General features: G+C 38.0%; 5 protein-coding genes across 5 annotated transcripts; 1 reads left to right on the top strand and 4 right to left on the bottom strand.

Moving 5' to 3' along the window:
• Positions 1-246: 246 nt before the first annotated feature.
• LOC18019299 (protein STRICTOSIDINE SYNTHASE-LIKE 3) lies at positions 247-2,419 on the bottom strand. Its single transcript, XM_006400644.2, has 4 exons — positions 1,981-2,419; positions 1,606-1,881; positions 1,051-1,218; positions 247-777 (listed from the first exon to the last, which is right to left on the bottom strand). Exons 1-4 carry the CDS (start codon positions 2,322-2,324, stop codon positions 378-380), a joined length of 1,188 nt encoding a protein of 395 aa, XP_006400707.1. The 5' UTR covers positions 2,325-2,419; the 3' UTR covers positions 247-377.
• An 866-nt stretch (positions 2,420-3,285) lies between these two features.
• Positions 3,286-9,847, bottom strand: LOC18019300 (ubiquitin carboxyl-terminal hydrolase 8). The gene is made up of 13 exons (XM_006400645.2): positions 9,620-9,847; positions 8,904-9,155; positions 8,362-8,503; positions 7,893-7,952; positions 7,682-7,774; positions 7,266-7,595; positions 7,020-7,160; positions 6,714-6,884; positions 6,012-6,269; positions 5,748-5,896; positions 4,874-5,413; positions 4,305-4,578; positions 3,286-3,803 (listed from the first exon to the last, which is right to left on the bottom strand). The coding sequence occupies exons 1-13, from the start codon at positions 9,709-9,711 to the stop codon at positions 3,687-3,689; spliced, it is 2,619 nt and encodes an 872-aa protein (XP_006400708.1). The 5' UTR covers positions 9,712-9,847; the 3' UTR covers positions 3,286-3,686.
• Positions 9,848-10,708: 861 nt separating this feature from the next.
• On the bottom strand, positions 10,709-12,961 carry LOC18019301. The gene is made up of 4 exons (XM_006400646.2): positions 12,844-12,961; positions 11,955-12,191; positions 11,296-11,540; positions 10,709-11,205 (listed from the first exon to the last, which is right to left on the bottom strand). Exons 2-4 carry the CDS (start codon positions 12,166-12,168, stop codon positions 10,816-10,818), a joined length of 849 nt encoding a protein of 282 aa, XP_006400709.1. The 5' UTR covers positions 12,169-12,191; positions 12,844-12,961; the 3' UTR covers positions 10,709-10,815.
• A 616-nt stretch (positions 12,962-13,577) lies between these two features.
• Positions 13,578-15,922, top strand: LOC18019302 (probable receptor-like protein kinase At1g49730). Its single transcript, XM_024156191.1, is given in 8 exon segments — positions 13,578-13,848; positions 14,484-14,739; positions 14,829-14,881; positions 14,950-14,994; positions 14,997-15,016; positions 15,125-15,220; positions 15,290-15,359; positions 15,440-15,922. Coding segments are annotated over 8 exon segments (921 nt in total). The 5' UTR covers positions 13,578-13,775; the 3' UTR covers positions 15,748-15,922.
• Positions 15,923-16,032: 110 nt separating this feature from the next.
• LOC18019303 (chaperone protein dnaJ 2) lies at positions 16,033-18,339 on the bottom strand. Its single transcript, XM_006400648.2, has 6 exons — positions 18,187-18,339; positions 17,553-17,724; positions 17,306-17,444; positions 16,929-17,205; positions 16,643-16,841; positions 16,033-16,541 (listed from the first exon to the last, which is right to left on the bottom strand). Exons 1-6 carry the CDS (start codon positions 18,337-18,339, stop codon positions 16,219-16,221), a joined length of 1,263 nt encoding a protein of 420 aa, XP_006400711.1. The 3' UTR covers positions 16,033-16,218.
• Positions 18,340-20,430: the final 2,091 nt, after the last annotated feature.

The following is a 20,430-nucleotide window of genomic DNA, read 5'->3' on the forward strand; positions in this document are numbered from 1 at the left end:
TCCCTAAAACGTATGATAGAAGTTGAGAAGTTTAGAAACGTCACATTTAGCCCATAAGAAACTCTGCGTAAAGAGCTCACCGGACCTTCGACCCATTGAATCGATTTCTGTCCGTATTATTTGGATTTAAAAATTAGTTGCCCGTAATATATAGATTTACGGTTTGGGTTTCGGATTTTCGAGTAACTTTGTTGTGAATTTCGTGATGCCACGTCGCTAACATATATGTTTCTCTTATACTGTTGGTTGTGTTAAGTGATGCCTTTATATTTTCTCAAAGAAGGTGGTTTAATACAAAGCCTAACTCTGCTTCTAAAAATGTGCTTAAATTTATAAAAAACCCAGAGAAGCTGTTGTTTTACGTGCAGGTCGAGGAATCAGAGGTCATAGACAGCAACAAAATTCATCAACACACTCCCCATCCAAAGCTTGCCATCTTTTTCTTCAACTTCACTCACTGATCTCACAACTTTCCCTTCACTGTCTTCCAAAATCTTCACAAGCTTCCCTTCAGGGCTATACTTGACCACCACCCCGTGCGGCCGCATCCCTATCTGGAACAAGTAGTGTATTCTTGCAGTGATTGGGAGTTTCAGTATGAACATCCTTAGCTTAGGGTATCTTGCCATTATGTATGAGTAATAGTTGCGCTTGCAATGAAGCGCCACCCAGAATTCCCCGTCTTTGTTTGTCCTTACGTTATCAGGATGCCCTGGTAACATCGCAAACACATCTGAGGTTCCAGCTTTCTCGCCTTTTAACCAGTATCTCCGTAAGCTGCATCCAAACAAAAACAAGATTCTTTAGCATGTAATGGATCGAGATAGTCTTTAAAGGTACTGACCCTTCAATGCTACATAGAATTGAATCCATTGATGCATATACACAATGAGTTTTTTTTCGTCAAACAATGAGTTTTAAGGGCTTATCAGAATCCTTTTTTCTACTAGAAAGGCAACTGATTCAAGGTCTATATATACTTCACAATAAACCCATCACCAGACATTGGTCACTACATCAAGATTTCGAAGCAGATATAGTACTACTCACCTTCCAATATCTCCCTCGCAGAACACAAAGAAAGAGCCGTCTTTGCTGATAGACACACCATTCGGAAACTGAACATTTGAGACCAGGACAACAGCTTTCTTAGCTATGGGATCATACTTTAGAACTCTCCCAGTATTGTCTCCAGAGAAGACGAGCTGCAAGAAGTTCCTGAAAGAGATCACAGTTAACAAATCAGAACGAAACTTAGAGACAGACACCATACATACATAACCAGCATCATCCACACATTAACTCAAACAAAATCTGTACCCATCCCCATTTCAATCTAGAGAACATTCTTCGAAAGATAAGATCACATGCAACAGAGACAAGCCCATTTCCAGGATATCATAGCGTACTCTCCAACACTGATGCTCCCTCAAATTCACGTAGAGCAACCTTAATTTTGCAGAATTCAACTGAGCAACATCTTTAGCCTCTCACCATTCAATTACCACAAATCTTAACTTTCCAGGCAAAATTCAATTCAGCTACCCTATGAACGCAAACAACTTCGAAAGAGGAACCGGAAAAAAGGAATCAAGAGAAACTTACCTCCTCTGATAATTGATGCTGCTATCAGTAAAGTAAACAGTCCCATCATCATCAATGTCAAGGTCGTTAGTAAAACCCAATGGCACGCCCTCAGCCTCAGTTACAAGCGGCATTGCCAAGCCACCTTCAGGACCAACTTTCAAAAGTCCCATATACGCGTCGGCGATGTACAAATCGCCGGTCCTCTTACCGAAACGGAGACCCAGAGGACGCCCACAGATATGTTCATTCCTCAAGTAACTCAGAGCAGACGGCTTCGGATCACAGATCTCCGACCTATATATACAATCATTACCAAGCAAAATCAAGTTAAAAATGAGCTGAGATCAGTCAATTGAACTCGGTTAATCGATCGAGTCCAGTTCTTCCACTCACCGATTGCTCGAGGTGTAAGCGAAATCAGTCCACTTGTCGCCATTCCAAAACAAAACCCTACCATCAGCGACGCCGGTGTAGGGACCGCGTCCGAGCGGATCGAACGCGACGCTCTCTGGACCTTGGACCTGGTTCAGGAACAGAATCTCCGATTTCTGAAGCGAGTTGTGCGAATCTCGCTCCCATGGAACCTCATCGGGACGTGGAGAGACAACTTCGTGAGCGACGAAATGCGGGAAATCGGAGATGGCGCAGTGCTTGAAAGGGTCGATGGTGCAGTAAATGGCGAGGGAGAGGGAGAAGAAGAGAAGAGCGGAGGTTGCAGGAGAGAAGAACAAGGCCATGATCGAGCCGTTGTTGTGGCAGAGAGAAAGTTAGGGTTTAAAAGGGGAAGAAGAAGGGTAGGTGGATCCATCGAGTGGTTGAGCAATGCCAAGAGAGCTCTCACTTCGTGCTCTTCAAGTACTGCGCGTTAGTTAGTTACAAAAACTAAATACTGTATTTATATTTAGTTAACCAGTTAACTCTCCATCAATTTGGTTTTTACGCTTTTATGCTTAGTTTTACTTTAATCTTCATGAAAATTAATCTTCACCATTATCTCTTGCTATACCATTATTATGAATCAAATAGTGTATATATAGAGAAATAAAAGAATGACTAGTTGCAGCAAAAAAAAAAAAAAGAAAAAAAAGAAAGAAAGACTAGTTTAAAGATTTGTAGTTCAAAACTAAAAATCTTTCTTCCAGTTATCTTTTTTGATAATTCTCCAATTTAAATGTCAAGTTTTTATCTATCGTACGTAATGACATTTGCGGAGAAAAAAACAAAATTTATGCTATTGGTGAAGTGGATTTATGTTAAATATTGATTGAAATAAAAATAGATATATTTTTGTAAAAAAATTGTCGTTTTAAAAAAAAATTCAACTTTCGACCAAAAGAAAAAAAAAATCAAATATAGGTTAGTGTCTTCATTTATTTTTTTGCTACAAACTAGGTAAATACATTTTGCAGAAAAGAAATTTTCTCTGTCTATATCTCTTGTATGTAATGACAAGATCTTTTCTTTATTATGATTTATTGGAGAGTCATTACGAGAAAGAATAATTATTTTTTTGTCGGAGACATACAAATCAAGTAACTCAAATGCAATTGCTACCAATGAGGTTAATCTAGAAAAATAAGGTGATGTTACTTGTTTAGAATGAAGTAATGATCCATCACAAGACAAACAATTTTTAAACGCAATGCCTTAAAGCGTACGATGAACAATATATAAAGAAAACCAAAATCTTTGGAAAGAAAATAATCAGTTGAGAAAGTAGATGCTTCTTTAATCTTCTTGGTCAAGAGCCAACTGACACACAAAAACTAAACAACAGTTAAAACATATCCCGCAAGGGTTTTGTTCAAAAGCATTTCTCTATTCGTCTACTCTAGCTTAAATATAGTTAAATGAAATAATCAGACACCAATTTTTGTATAAATAAAATGAATGCCCCGCAACATGTCCTCTCGGGCTTCTGCTCTTCTTCTCTAATCTCTCTCTCTCTCTCTCTCGCTTTCTATCCTGTAAATCAGCCTCAATACAGAGCTGCTTTGATCTTGATCTTGTAGTGAATAAGGATCAGCTTTTAAATAAGCTACCCTTTACAGTGGCAAAACTGCACATACCTCTTTCTTGTCTTTTCCGCTTCTGATTCATTAGCCTTCTACTAGACGTTTATAGAACAGAACGTAAGCAGCTGAGGTCTTGATCTTTTCTTGGCTGATTTGGTGAACATGGCTATCATCAAAGTCATACCATCGATCACCTCCATGCTGCAAAATAAGAACAAGATTATGAGTTAGAGATTCACACCAAGGTATGGACTCAATCCAATAGACTACACGGAGATTATGAGCCTGTTAGCACAAGTAAATGCCTAATAATTTTAGTCGCATTTATTTATTGGACAATGACATGGACAATAATATGAACCAGTTCATACTTTAAACAATACGATAACTGCTTTTGGATATATAATGTGATGCCTCTGATCGTTACCCAAAACCGGAGAGAAACTTTAAATAGCATCCTTATGAGGTCACCAACTACAACCCTCTATGAATCTGGATACCCGCAGTTTTAACGATGATAATATCTCTAGGTTAGTGACATCCGGATCATGGGTATGATAACCCATCCGGAATAATCTGGATACCCGCAGTTTTAACGATGATGTCCTACTCTACAAGGGTTCCCACAATTTTGCAATACAAATACTTTAAAGTAGATGTTGAGACATATAAAAGGATAATTATAAATGTATTATCACTTACGTGGACATATGCAGTGTAATGACCACCTCCCATGCTCCCATAGTGATTGCTAATAGCATAGAGCATGTAACGATAAGTCGTCTGCCCATTCTTGTAGGAGATGTAGCTTGATAGATCAAGATCATCTAGCGGGAAGTCCACATAGGCCTCCAGCTTGTTCTTCATAAACCGGCTATAAGAAAACCTCTTGAGATGAATAACCAAGATCTCTGGCAACCTCCAAAGATCTAACTTTTTAATGGCTTGCCGGTGTTCTTTGCAGCCAGGACAATACCTAAAACGATTTTGCACTCTCATGTCAGATACCAAAGATCAAAGTAACCCAGAGAATTAGTAAAAGAGCAAGTCAGGCGCACAAATAGATTGACAAAAGTCGAGATAACTCCAAAGATGATGACGTAGCATAATACAATGCCACATGCTCCCAAAAAGTAAAAGACAACAAAACGAGTCACATTGTTTACTGGAAATATAGAAGGACTACCTAAAAAAAAGGTTGTCGAAAGATAAATTTTCACGCATAAAAAAGCTCAGAATAGATACGAAAATGATTTTAATCTTCAACTCACCACATGTCATCAGGACCAAGAGGCTCCTCCGTCAAGAATGCTTCAAGGCACTTGTAAAGCGAAACAGATTCCTGGGGTCTCTTAGTTCCAAATTTTGTAACCTCAGGTAAGGAACTCAGAAGACAAGTATCATAAGCGTCTAGCTCTTTTACTGGCCAACGTGCAAGCACATTCACCCTTTTGGATTTAATATTTACTGGCTTTTCTTTCAATATTTCAGATTCTATTGAGTTTCCTCTGTCGTCGGTTAGGTAAAGCCTCAACACAGGGTCTGGAAGAGACTCAGTAGTCTCCTTCACATCACTGGAATTTGAATCCTCAACCGAAGTAGTACCATCGGTACCTGCTTTATCTGTGGCTTCTTCTTCAATCGGATTTTCAAGATTCTCTGTGAAGAATTCAGTAGGCATCTTAAATGAACTAAGCAACTTCAAGTACAGGCTCTCAGCATCAAATCCATTCTCCACATCACTAAGCCTCGAGACCAAGGGGATTCCAAATGCCTTCCAAGTTGGGCTTGATTTTCCACAGATGAACTGCCTGAAAAACATTGAAACGGTTAAATAATTTCGTAACCACTACCATCACCAGACAAAAAATTTGATGCAAGATACTACTCAACCGTGGTTAAACTGCACTACCACTTATTACTTGAACAAAGCATGTAAGATATACATTATATAAAGGCAAGAGCTATAGATACTGATTCCAGAAGAAAGTGCTTGTAAAGAACCTTAAATCCATGTTGTAGCCAACATAAAAAAATAAAAAAAAAAACAGATAATGTACAAACCACCAGTAAAAGAGAGCAGGTTTAGGGGCAATCTGCATTGATAAGAACCTTACTTAGCATTTGAGTACTATGCAAACTTACTCTTCCAGTTTCTGATGCATAAACACAATCAAAGGAGAATTGTTTGCGTCTTTCTTTAACCGATATACAACAAGTTTGTCACCATCCCTGATCAAGGTTAATAAATCTGTAGGATCCTCCAGGAAGCGAAGAATCCGATTGTTGTATACCTAAGTGAAAACCAAGTCAAGAGAACTTTAATAGTCTGTGTCAACAAATGCTCGGCCTAAGCACCAGAATGAGAATCAAGGCATCAAATATAGCATATATGATATAGAAATATACCTCAGTAACCAGTAAAGTCTCATCCAATGGTAAAGAGCAGGCAGTGACAAGAGCCTTCTGAAGATCTTCAAATTTTCCAAACTTGGGAACGTTGACAGTCAATGAGACAGGCAGACTACCACCATCAGCACTCATGACTGTTAAATCCATTGTTCGCATTGACGTGCATGGCAAAGGTAGCGATAGGTACATGAATGGATCAAACATAACAGAAACCTTTTTGCAAATAGGACAAACTAATGTTGACTTGTATTGGCCCTACACCCAGAAATGCATATAAATGTCTTAGTGACCGAACAATGTAAGGATATTTTCTTAGCAAATGCACTGAACCAAAGAAGATGAGGATATCAAGAATGCTAAAATGCATGACATAGTCAGAAGATTAAGAGCAAAGAGCATCATATCAAACACAAAGCAATTCTTAAAAAAGTTTACCTACAGAGAACAATCTAATAACTTCACAAAGTTAGCGACAGGGTACTATTTTCCCCTTCAAGAAGACAAAATGCACTGACCGATCAAAAGAAAGAAATTCCAAACATATTCAGCTTAGATCAGATGATACGTAAAACCTAAAAATACTACCTCCGACATTTTTCAAGCAGAATTCAAACAACTCAAGTGTGCAAGTCAAACCCAATCCTTAGCGTGATTGTCGGCAGAGGTATATAAACAATTTAGGAACCTGAAGATATTTACTTGGCACACATCAACAATTATTGAATCATTGCGAGCCACATGATTTCTCCAATATTCATCAGCTACTTCTTCGTCTGGACGGCCATCTCGATCTTTTGCTTCCACATAAGGCTTGTTCTTTACACGGTTTAAGTCCTCGTGGAGTCCATCAAGCAAGAAAGCAAGAAGTTCCTGCAACCAAATCAAATAACCTGAAACACATGAATGGAATATCCCAATACGCGGTCTTTAATGCTGACAGACAGGAAGAAACATCAGGAAGGCTCACTTAATTCAGATTCTATAAACTGAAGTGTTTTCCCTGACCTGCGAATCATGCTGATTGAAGCCATTAAACTGAGGAGCAAATCGAGCAAGTTTTGCTTTAAATGTCCTTGGGGCCACTGTTGATGCACCTGGAGCCCACAAACTTCTTAATAAGTCACCAAAAGCTAAGGCGATCTCACCCTGCCAGAAGAAACTTTGATTGGTGAGGCTAACAAAGAGCAAGAGAATATATTAATCAGCCACGGCAGAAAATGTATTTATACAGAAAACCATAGATTGGCATACTTTCATTCCTAATGGGTTGTCGAGATTTATTTCTCTACTGTATTCTCCAAGAAAAAAGTCAACAAGCTTTGGTGTGTGAGCCAAGCACTGAAGGGAACTGTTCATGAAACAAGTATTTCCTAGATTCTGCAAGCCTGTCAACCCCAAAGTTCCCGCTTCTCCAGCTTTTCCCAAAAAGCTCAAAGAATTACTCCGTCCAAACCTGAATGATGTGCCACCATTAATGCCATTGGCAATTCCGTTGGTTTGCTGTGTGGAACCATCTTCTTTTTTCGATTCCTTTAATTTTATAGAGTCTGATAACCCATAAATCTGCAGCTCTAAGAGCATCTGTTGGGCCAAAGTAATGATGGATAAGAAATTCCGCATCAAGGAATTAGGGGGAAAAAAAGGAAAAGGGAAGGCGTCACACATACTTCTTGATCTGCTTGTTGTTGACAATCCTTGGAATTGTTCACATCACTTTCGAAAAACATGGTCGTTTGGCCAGAAATATCCCATATGCGCAGCTAGAGAACCAAAAGTACCGGTATAATTTGTAATTGTATGAATAAATATCAGAAATATCTCTGTACCACATATATCGTGTACATAGTAGGTTAAAAGATCATGCATGAAACACATTACCTGCTCAGAATCCAAACTGAATATCTTGCATGCTCTTCTGAAGCACTCAACTGAATTGTCCTGCATACGGGCAAACATAAGATTAAGGTAAGATTTGGAACCCATAACAACATCAACCGCGAAGCTAAGCAAAAATTCAGTAGATAGGATGAACAAGAAACTAAGTCGATTCTAGCATGGTTCAAACATGAGTCTTCATTGGACGACGAAGTTTCAAGTTTAGAAGTATATTCTGTAGATTACAAATTCAGCAGATAGGAAGTAGATTCTGTAAATCCAATCTGGTAGGGAAATTTAATTATGAAACTTTAGTTCTAAGGAAACCAGGTCCCAGTGAAATGAATCCAATGTAGGTTTTTATCATGTTAAAAGAGGATTCTCGTTCACTGCACTTCTATAGAAGCAAGAAAACGTGACACCATCAAGGCACAAGATAGGCAAATACAAAAGGCTGTAAGCTAGAAGACACCTTTTTGCAAATTTTAACTGCTAGTGAATTGGTTTCCTGCAAGACGGAGAGCTTAAGTTGTACTGGATAAACATCACCTCTGTCAACTCCTCCAGCTGAGAAACTTTTTACACCTCTTTCAGTATTTTTATCATCATGGTGCCTGGGAGCCAAGAAGTAATAGGTCACAAATCAAGGAAATCACCTCCGATTTGTTAAATGGTACTGTGTACAGGAAGCCGAGGCATGTATACAATAGTTACCAACTATATTACGAGAATATAAGAGACCCTCCATCGTAACAATAATCTGTAGTTTTCTCACACATCCTAACACAAACTTCTAATAAAGAATTTAAACAGGCAACACGTCCAAAATAAAGGGAAATTATGCTTAGCGTCACAAATGTGACTCAAAATTTTCGAAATCTGCCTCAGCATCTTCTTCAAAAGCTCGACCTCAAAGGCATGAACAGCCAGTAAATAAGAAAAACTCCATGGAAGAAAATCTCAAAGTCATTCTAGAAGGAACCATCATACATGCACAGAGGAAACAACACTTACCATTTTAGAGCCTGTAGCCACATATCACTTGAGACCAAAGCAAAATCCCTGCCTGAGACGCTTGCTTCTCCCGTTTCACCGTTCTGTAAAGCATCTCCTTCTCTCCTCAGATCGAACAAAATATCGGAGTTAAAGATGTTATTAATCAACTTCATCGGGCCTCCATAAGACGACCCAGTTGTGGCTGTATACAAGATCTCTCTTTTTTCAACTGATTCAGAAGACATTGAATCTTGGGCATCTTTCCACCACCTGAAACTCAAGTTCGAATATCGCATTGGTTAACAAAATGTTGTTTCAATACCATTCGAGAGTACTTATATAATTCTCGATTCAATGAGCATTTCGTACAACAAACAACTAACTCAAAAAAACATCATCAAGGCATATAAAAGCAAATCTCACGACATAAAATCATAAAATGAATTCAAATCGCATCCATTTGATACTTCCGCTAGCTGTGGAAACAATACATCGCACTAAAGCTCAAAATATCAATCCCCTATTCATCCGAAAAGGATCCATCTTTCAGAATCTCTAGATCAATCCAATTCTTAAACTCCTATAAGATTCAAATCCGAATCAAACTTCCCAGTTAATCGGATGCGATTCAGATTCGCCGAATATTCCAATCAGGAGGAAGATGGAGGACACGAAAGAGAAACAAAATGCGATAGAGAGAGAGAGAGAGAGTAAGAGGGGCGGAGAGGAGATACCTCAAGGGGACGAAGTAGACTCTCTGCTCGTCGTTGAATGAATCGATCCGCTGAGTTGAATCGGGAGATTCCTCGGACGATGCCCCGCTCATTGTTCTTCTCCACACAGGATTGGCAAAGACAAGATTCTCAGAGAGATATGGAGAGGAGGACCGATATTATTCAGACAATCAGCATCTACTACGCAAGAAAAATAGAGAGATTTGGCCCAACAATTTTTTTTTTTTCTTTTTTGGGGAAGTATTGTCCCTCGCGAAGATGATATAGGGAAGGAGGGAAATTTATATGATAATTTTTATTTTACAAAATTGTAAATTATCGTTGACCAAAAAATAACAAGTTGTAGATTATTGCAATATGTATCATTTTCACAGCGAAAATGCTTTTTATGTTTGCACGTAATTTATTTTGCCAATAAATCAGCCAGAAAATACACATGCATAATCAGTAATTTACATATCCAGTCTTATCATATATATATATTAATAGAAACTATATACCCATATATTTATTGATAGAAACTATATACAAGCATATTTAACCTATTCTGTGAATTTACATTTATACTTTTTCGGCTATTTCAACGACTAGAGTTTTCATTGAAAGTATTTTAAGAATGTTTAAAGTTAAAGCGGTCGATATAGCAAAAAAAACTAAAATTCGCTGATGAAAATTAATAATTATGCATAATCTTTTTTTTTTCCCTTTTTTTTTCCCTAATAATTATGCATAATCTCAAATCTCAATCCTACTTTTTTTTGGAAAGTACAGTAAATATTTTAAACGGTTAAAAGATGAAAATTTAATAACAAAAGGGAAGTAAATAAAAGAATTACGGGAAGATTTTACGGCTTTGCACTGATTAATTTTCAGTTGCATGTTGAATCATCACCCAAAAAAACTCATATGAATAAATAATAAACTTATAATACTCGATAAAGTAATCAATAAATACGTATACCACCCACTATCTTTTGGGCGTGTGTAAACTTTATAGGTGATATTATCACACGATTTGTCACTTTGTTAAGGTTAAATTCTTCTTGAACGATATAAACACAAATTGTGAATAACATGCTCTCGTCAGAATAAAAAAAGAACAAGCTCTGATTTCGTTTTGAAATTCCGGATAGTCTAAAAAGCTTAATTTATCTATAAGTCACAAAAATCACAATATGTTCCAAAGTAATGACACATCAATAGAACCGTGAGACTGTGTCGTAGACCGTCCCACCAGGGTACTGGCCCCTAGATTCGAAACCGTGATCTCTGGTTCCTCCCTGAAACCTAGTTCTCTCTCCATATGCTTCGTATCGATCTGAGCCGTAGGATCTGGATGGTGCATCCGCCACAGCCGCTGGATCCTGAGCATTGCCAATGTAACCCTGGGGATGACCAGATGGCATTAGATTGGCACCACCAACTGCGTTTGGATGGTACTGATCCATCATCCCCATGGTTTGCTGCTTGTAATGTTGCTGCCTAGCTTGTGATTCTTTCCTCATGACCTCTTCTCTTTTACCTGTGTGCCTTGCTCTCAGTGCAGCTAATTGTTCTTCGTACCGAGTATTGATGGTGTTTATTTTCTGCATACAGAGTTAACAGCTTTTAGATCAACAAAGTGAAACCCCAAAGTAGAGTATTTCAGTAGCAGAACTTTTAAATTCGTTGCTAACCTCTCGATGTCTGGCGATCTCTGCATCCTCTGCTTCGATTTGATCCTTTGCTAGTCTTGTTATATCATCCATGAACTTCTGTTCTAGACCTTCAAAGGTCTGCATCCCACGGTTATTCTCATAACCAGGCTTCGTGTTTTCTTGGTGTTGTGCTTGAGCTCTTGGATCGCTGCCTTGCTTCTCCATTCCTGATTTTGGATCCATTTGGCCACGGTCATACGTCCTCGATGAGTCAACGCCTTGACCTGCGTAAACAGAAGGTAGAGATAAATCCTAAAGCTTGAGACATACTCGATGCAGGATCTACAGAAAGAATCATATCATTGTCGTCTTTCCTCTTACGGTTTCGGAAAATATCTCTACTATAAGTAATATGCAATAAAGGTTCCTCTTACGTCATGTAAAATGTCACTGGAAAGCTCACCCACCTAAAGGAACAACTGTTGTTGATAATAAAGGAAACTAAGGCATAGATGGATATAAGCATTGCCTGGTACAGTAGCTTACACAGAAATTGTTGAATTTACCAAGACATCTGGAAAATAACACCATTGCCTATGAGACTTAAGAAGTGGATCCATCACCTGATGGCTGATCTTCCGTACAATGCTCTGCTCTTTGAGACTATGAATATACCGATGCAGTAAGTAAAGACTTACCTTCATTGTAAATAGCAGTTGCCATTGGCCTTGACATATTCGGGCCATCTCTTTCCCATCTCCACTGATCCTCTGTTTGTGAATCTGAATATGGTTGGTCCCTCTCAGGCGTGAATGCCTCTAATTGACCTTGGAAATCAGAATGTGCATTCTGTATCTGTCCAGCTCCATATGCACTTGCAGGTGAGTCCGCAAAGTTTCCCTGTCTTCTCATTTTTACTTTCTCTCAAATTTAACCTACAAAGTTGAACACTCAGACCGACATTCAGGTACGCTTCATGAGCAGCGGCATAGCACAGTTATGTAATCTCTGACACCAACCAAGAAGTAAGGACATAAAAAAGATAAACTATACATTCAGCTAAAGCTTCAACCTTATGTACCAATGCAAAATGAAAATCAGATGAACTTGCAAAACCAATCCAAAAGATCAATTTTTTGGAGCCATTCATGACATAAACCGATATCCAACGCGAAGGAGTAAGTCACTAAGTCATAGCCGAGACAAGCTCCAAATGCTTACAGTTAATTTAAAGTGATGGAACATAACCCAATAAAGTCTAAAACTACGACCAAACGATCTTCACAGCTCAACAATCTTGACTTAAGTTTTTTATATAGAACAATAACAATTTTTTCCTCTCACAATTTCAGTCCCAATGATTCCTTATTCCGATACAGGTTTTATGTGAAGAATTTCTAAGAGACAGCTCAATAGTCACTTGTGGAGCACAATCGAAAACGAAAATTGGGACAAAACATCGATTTCGATCTCATAACAGTTAAAGAAATCAAGCTCACGGACGATAAGAAATCACAGAGAAAACCAAAAAAGCGGAAATAGGTGGGAGAATAGGAGGAACCATGAAATTTTAGAGTTTTAACGTACCGGAGACCAGTCAAGCAGACGAAGAAGCAAAAGGCCGAAGACAGGCGAGGAAGAAGAGCGATGCAGAATTTTGATTTTGGTGGAATATGGGTCTCCAATTGGGCCGTCGGGTCGGGTTGGATCTGTGCCGTGTATGGTCCGTATGTATACTAAACTATACAGTGCAGAGCGTGTAAAAGTCTTCTAACACACACGCGTGTCAGATAAACACGAAACACAGCAGGGCCAAACACAGCATCTCTTCTTAAATCTTACTATATTGTATGAAAATAAAATAAAATGCATTATCACCCCAAACTATACAAATTACTGTAGAAAAACATCAATCACATAAAATTTTATATTTTCTATAAGGTGTAAACTAGTAATTTCGGTCAGAAATCACACAAAACAATTCCTCCTAAATGATTTGAGCTTGTTAGAATTTCACATATAAAACGATGATTTGGTGTTTATAAACGAAAGCCTGTAAGATTTTTACAGTTTCAAAAAAAAAGTTATATCAATGTTTTTCTGTGGCCTAAGACTTTTCTTATTGATAAAGTATGAGCTATTTTTTCTTGGGATTCTAGTGGGATTTCACTTCAACTAGCCAAGTATCCCAATAATTTGAAGTTTTGACAAACAAACAAAGCAGGCAGTGAGCAACAATTACTTTACTATAAACTATTTAACTTATTAGAAAACCGTTATGATTAGGCAGCTTAAGAAAAAAGACGGAAAAGGAAGAAAAAAGAAAGAAAGAAAGAAAAAAAAAGGGTGAGATTTACAGCTCACGTCGTACAACTGACACTCCCCAAAACTTCCAAGAAAGCATCAGATCCAATTTTCTCAATCATCTCTCGTCAATTTCCCAAAAAGCAGATATATAGAGAGAGACAGTGAGAGAAAGAGAGTTAGCTCGTGAAGCAGTGAAGAAAAGAGGAATCGTCATGGATGATCGAGTTCGCTTGAGCCGCAGAATCCGGTTTCTTCTTCTTGCGTGGCTCCGCCGTACTCGCTCCGGTAAGCAAATACTTTCGTTTGTTTTCGGGGATTTCGTCTTTCCAGCTTTTAGCTTTATTTAGATTTGATGCGACTTTAATAAGTGTCTTCTAATTGTTGAGCTGATTCCACTATTCTGGACTGGAATTTGACCATCTTAGCTAGTTCTTGCTGCCTTTCGTTGTAGTTTTATCTAGATTCAATTTTATCGACGTTATAGTTTGGTATGTTATAGGGTATAATAAGTTATGCCTAATCTGGTGAAAACTTTCAGTGAAAACTGTAATTTACTAATACTCTGTTTTAATTTCCAATTCAATTTATTCAGTGTTCTATTATTTTTCCCACAAATGTAGCTGTTTCTCAGTTTCATGAATCATTTGAGTGACTTAGTTTGCGTTATATGTGAGACCATGCTGTTTCTTGTGTTTCTTCTTAACTCTAAAGAACTTAAGGTTTGTGAACTCTGTATTTAAGATTGTATTTGAGCTGTACATGGTTGGTTTGGTCGATCTCGAGTAGAGATTGACTTAAATACCTCAATTTCTTCCTAGTTGAGCAACCAAATCAACTTCTTCAATCTCTTAGTTTGTGCTGTATGTTATATGCTTCTGGAAAAAAATTGATTCAACTTTCCAGTTGCTTAATCATCACAGGGAGAATAGAATTTGTCAGACGATTCGGGTACAAGGATATAATGAAAGCAACAGAAGGTTTCCGTAAGGTCATATACAGCAACTATCACGGGTCTGCGTACAGGGCCAAATTCAAAGGTGGTGAGGTAGCTTTGGTCAAAGAACTCAAGTCTCACGATCTTGGACGAGAGAGGTTTTATGAGGAAGTGAAACTCTTGGGACGCTTACGCCACCGTCATCTCCTCACACTTCGTGGGTTTTGCACCGGGCGCAAGAGGTTTCCATATTGTTTCTTGAAAATTAGAAAGAAAGAAAAAATGTTTTTGTTAGTTTGCTTTTGATTTCTTCTTCTTGTTTGTTTCTCAGGCTGCTAGTGTTTGACAACATTGCAAATGGAAGCTTGAAAGAACATCTCAATGGTAAAAACCCTCGAAACAAATTTTTTGAAAAAGAATCCTTTATCGAATCTTTGTTTCTTTCTTGATAGATCCGCTTAAGACTCCTCTGAACTGGAAGACTCGCATCCAAATAGCCATGGAGTCGCTGCTGCATTAGTAAGTTGCTTCTAAAAATCATGGATAGTAGTATGAGTATTTAACATAACGATTACTCACTTAAAAAAAGGAGTCAGAAGATGATTATGATCGGCTCTTTAACCGCAGGAGTACTTGCTAATCTTCAGCAGTAATGAAGCACAGGTGTATGATGTTTCAGTGAACTCATGTAACATCATGTTGGATGAAAACTTCACCCCCAAAGTAAGTTCTAACATACAAAGTCCGGTACAAACAGACCGACTGTCAATAACTTTAATCTTCCTCTCGTAGATTTCAGATATCCGCGTCAACAGACACACACAAAGCCACCCAAAAACAACCAATGATGCTTGCTCGGAAGGTAAAAAACTAAATATATTTCTTCTTTCCAAGATCAATGCTTTTCCGCGCATTATTCACAGTTTTAAGTCGGGCGTGTAGGATCATGTGCGGATGAGGAATGTGGTAACGTGATATTCCAGCTAGGAGTGTTGATGTTGGAACTGATCACAGGACAATCATCAGACAGACAAGGCCAAGACTTGATCGAATGGGTACAACACTCTTGCATTGCAAACTCCATTGACAAGATGATTGATCCAGATCTTGGTAACAACTATAACTCTAGAGAGCTACAGAAAGTTCTAGCCGTGGCTCGACTCTGTATAAAGTCGAGGTACGAGCCACCTTCCTTCTCAATCACACATGTATACCGGTATCTACAGAAGAAGATTGATGTTGCAACATAGCTAGTTGTTCTTGTTTGGCAATTAAAACGTGGTTGAATGGTCGAAATTGAGATGACATGTGGTCCATTTCAGACGATTCTAAATGTAATGACAGCTAATAGGGTAGTAGCATCGTACTAGTCTTGTCTGTCTTCTTGATATTAAGCATCATTGGGTAAATGATTGATCTTTATTTCTTCATAGCTTCATTTCTAAACCAATTCAAATCCTACTCGAACATGGAAGCCTTAATTTTGGTAGCATGTTTTTAATTCCGGGCATTGACATGTTGATGGAGAGGACAAAAATCCCAAGAACTACGAAGTCTTTTATTCTCAAAACGCAAAACAAAAAATTGTAATAACGATTTGAATTAGGACGAGGTTCTTCCCACCGAGTTGGCAAAGTCTATAAAGAGACGCAAAAATAATACAAAGAAAAGGAAAAAAAAACGAAAGCAAATGCTGGATATCACTAAAATGGGCAAGTGGATCACTGCTGGGCACATTGCACACGCTGAGCACCGCCTGGGCCATCTTCCTCATCGTCATCATAAGCCTCTCTTTGAGCTTGAGCCTTCCTTCTCATCTCATCCTCAATGTTGACATCGTGCAGCGTCGTCTCTTCGCACTCATCTATTTCCATATCGCTCAGAGCAGCCTTTGACGGCTTTGGCAAAACCGCTTCAATGGCCTTTGTCTGGTCGGGGCTCAGCGATTCCGGGAACTCTACAGTGAAGTGGATGTAAAGCTTACCCTTCATGAACGGCCTTTGGTGTATCGGCATTCCCTCGTCACTTATCGCCCTGTATGAATCTATCAACAACCAAAAATACACGACACAGTAAGACAAGAAAGCGCGCGTAGAAGACAAGAAAGAAAAAGGATCATGATTTTGGCCAAGTAAAAATACGTACCAGGTTTCACTACCTCCCCGGGATTGGATTTGATGAGAAGCTGTCTTGTATCCAAATGGGTCAAGACGAACTGGAAGCCACAAAGGGCCTCTGTTAGAGAAAGGGTGTGCTCCACAAAGAGATCTTCTCCCTTTCTCTTGAATTTTGGGTGCTCCTTCTGCTGAATGACGAACACTATATCTCCAGTGACTGTATCAGGCTGGTTCCACATGAAAAAAAGGCAGAAAAAAGTTAATAAACGAAGAATATGATAATCAAAAGGCTAGGGAAATGAAGTATCACAAACCGCTTCATCTGCTTGTCCACTGAATGTGATCTTCTGACTGTGTTGCATTCCCTTTTCCACAGCTACTTCAAGCACCTTCTTCTCGGAGACAACCTTCTCACCTTTGCACTGTGGACACCTGTCACGGTCGTTGATGGTCTCTCCTGTGCCCTTGCAATCATGACAAGCATGCTGCATCTGCTGAATCATTCCAGGTCCAAACTGCCTGATCGAGACCTTCATTCCCGTTCCCTGACATCCACCACATTTCATTGAAGCTCCAGACTTTGAACCCTTTCTGCAATCATAAAGCACATAATGTCAGCAATGAACTCTTTTTAAGCTTCTTGGATATATTTCAAAATGAAAAGACAGAAGCATGTCGTGGAAGTACTAACCCGTTACACTTTGAACACAAAGCCTTCCTAGAAAGTGAGAGCTTCTTTGTTGTTCCCAGATAAAGATCCTCTAGGGAAACCTTCAGAGGATGAACAACATCTTCACCGCGCCTCTGCCTCCTTGCTCGGCTGCTACCACCTACTCAGAAACCAATTTAAAAGTAGAATACTTCTCTTTATCATCTATTCAAAGGCAAAATCGATTGAGAGATAGAGAGAATTCAAAGGCATTGTATGAGAGACTAACCTCCGAATGGGTTTCCAGATTGACCAAAGAAGGACGAGAAGATATCAAATGGGTCGTGGCCACCACCAGGACCACCCATTCCTTCCTTGAGTGCATCCTCCCCATATTGATCGTAGACCTCACGCTTCTCCGGATCGCTAAGAACTTCATAAGCCTGAGCTAGCTCTTTGAACTGCAAAGACGCGTATAGATTTTAATAAATATTTTGATCAAGCCTACAGATTGCACAGATAACCATATATACTCAAGTAATAATCTTCTACGGTCTCAAGTGCCAAAAGAATTAAATTTTGGCAATCTGAACATTTATAACTCCAACAAAAACTAACAAACATCTAAAGATAGATCAAATTTAAGAATCATTAAGTGACTGCGCACAAAAATTCTATTCACAGCACCACAAATCTCATAGAAACCAACCAAAAAAAAATCACGTCAACCATTTGACCTAAAACTCGCAAATTTCAGATCAAATCGGACATCGAGACATATGTTACGAAGATCCAAGAGCTTACGCGACGTCTATAGATCGGAGAATTCAAATCAAACTAGATTTCCCAGAAGGAAGCAAAACCAACACGAATTGAATTTCACAGAATCTGAGAAATAAAAGAGGGGGGATCGAAGATTCAACCTTTTCGGGATCTCCACCCTTGTCGGGATGGTTTTTGATGGCGGCTTTCTTGTAAGCCTTCTTGAGATCTTCCGGTGATGCGGTCTTGGGAACACCGAGGATCTCGTAGAACTTGGTGTTGTCACTCTTCCTCGAAGGTCCTCTTCCGAACATCTTTCTCCGTTCTTACGAAAACCCTAAAAGAAGAGAGAAGAAACTGAGAGTCTTTTAATGGCGGAGAGAGAAGAGGGAGAGGGAGACGGAGTTTGTTGTGGCTGCTGTTCGAAGACTAATTGGGTTTGCTTCTGTTCAAGGTCTTGTGGAGCGGAACACTCTAGAACTTTTTATATCTTTTGTTTTTCCTTTTCCTTTTAAGAATTTTTTTTTTTTGTGTTTTTTATTCATTTCTTCTCCTATGGGAAAAGGGCAAATTTATAAAACAAAAAGGATATTTAGCTAAAAATCAGAGGAACAAAAAAAGGATATTTTAGATGTTGAACAACAAAAACAAGGAGATCTTAGATGAATTTGAAAATTTACATCAAGAAGTTAATTTAAGTACTCCCTCTATTATTAAATTCGAAAGAAATATTATTTTTCCTAATCATTTTTTTATTTGAAATTTTAATATAATTTGATAAAATCAAATGCGAGAGAAAATATTAAGGTATCGTTTTGAGAAAATAACACTATTAAGATTTTATGTTATCTGCCACAATCAAAGTAAAATTATGATATAATGATTTCTTAAGATATCATATAAGTTGAGGATATCAACATAGTCTAACAAGAAAAAAAAGAGCAGGTTTTATAGATGTTTGGTTTAAAAAAATATATAACACAAATTTGGGCAAATTTTCAACGTTATGTGCAATCTAATTTAAAAAATAAAAATAACATGTGTAATTCAACTGTGACTAAGTTTGTAACGTTAAATTTAGTTGAGAATATTATCAACAAGTTCATATATGTGCTCCTGGTTTAGCAGACTTGGCAGACTCATATTCTTCATTGGGTGTCGCCTAAAACTACGTACAAATACAATGCTGATTATAGCTAATACAACTTCGAAAGCAAGCAGGAATAATACTTCTAAATAGAAATGGTAACAACGATCACTTGTGGTTATCCGGTTAAAACAGTAATTCTTAGGTTTCCCTCTTCCGCTTCTTCAGATTTGCCATCATAGAATCTCAGTACTTTATAGTCTCTATATCTATCACGACAAGAATCATATGCCACAAAACTCAATTGTTGACAAAAGTTCGTCGGTTATTATGCTAACACAAAAACAATCTACCACACTAGACTAGAAATGAAACTTATCACATAATCAGCAGGCGCGACCTATTTTTTTTTTTTTTTTTGGCTTATACGACCTTACTGTCGAAAATAAAATCAGGCCATGTAAATACTGACAGAGTAACAATCAAAATTTGGCTTTTCTTACAAATTCTTTTAAATTGATTATGGGCCTAGAGGCATGGACACTTATGCCCTACCCACTTGACCTGGTCATCAGTCATTAGATTGATGAACTGAACTTTAAATCACGTACGTCTTATAAAGTGTTACTGGCATGTTGATTTAATCATTAATCACATTATAGATTCCATTGGAACACTTACAAAACATTCCTTATGTGTGAAATTCGAAGGAATAAATTCATATATCACGTATAAACGAGATCAATGAGAATTAAAATATAGCATGTATTGATTGTAGAATGAGATCAATTTTCACTAATTAATCATAAGATGAGAAAATGAATGGGGTTTTTACCCTCGAATGACCACTTTCTCTCCTCAATTTTTACTTTGCATTGTATTTCTCTTCTCCATAATTGTTTTTAGAGAATTTCAAATGTGTGTATACAAAATCTGTTTTGTACGTCCACTCGTCCCATTTTTTCATGTAAGTTTGTATCACATTAACGACCCTTTGTAGATTTAAAAAAAAAAAACTATAGATAAATGGACCATTTTACAGCTAGACTCATTACAGAGAATTATTCAGACCCATATAAATTATTTAATTCTCTCATAGAATCTGTTTTCTTCTTGACTTCTTGTTAATCGAGTAAAATATAAGGTTTCTCTAATACGTGTGCAATTTCTCTCTCTTTTTTTTCTTTGTAGAAAACTAAAACATCCCAGCAAATAGTGCAGACCAGTTAACCAAATCAGTTGGACCTACCGAATTAGATACAACATATAATGTCTAACTTCTTAATAATTTCTTACGTTTACTACCAAACAAAACAAG

Source organism: Eutrema salsugineum, unplaced genomic scaffold, assembly GCF_000478725.1.
Source record: "Eutrema salsugineum unplaced genomic scaffold, Eutsalg1_0 scaffold_2, whole genome shotgun sequence".
Lineage (NCBI taxonomy): Eukaryota > Viridiplantae > Streptophyta > Magnoliopsida > Brassicales > Brassicaceae > Eutrema > Eutrema salsugineum.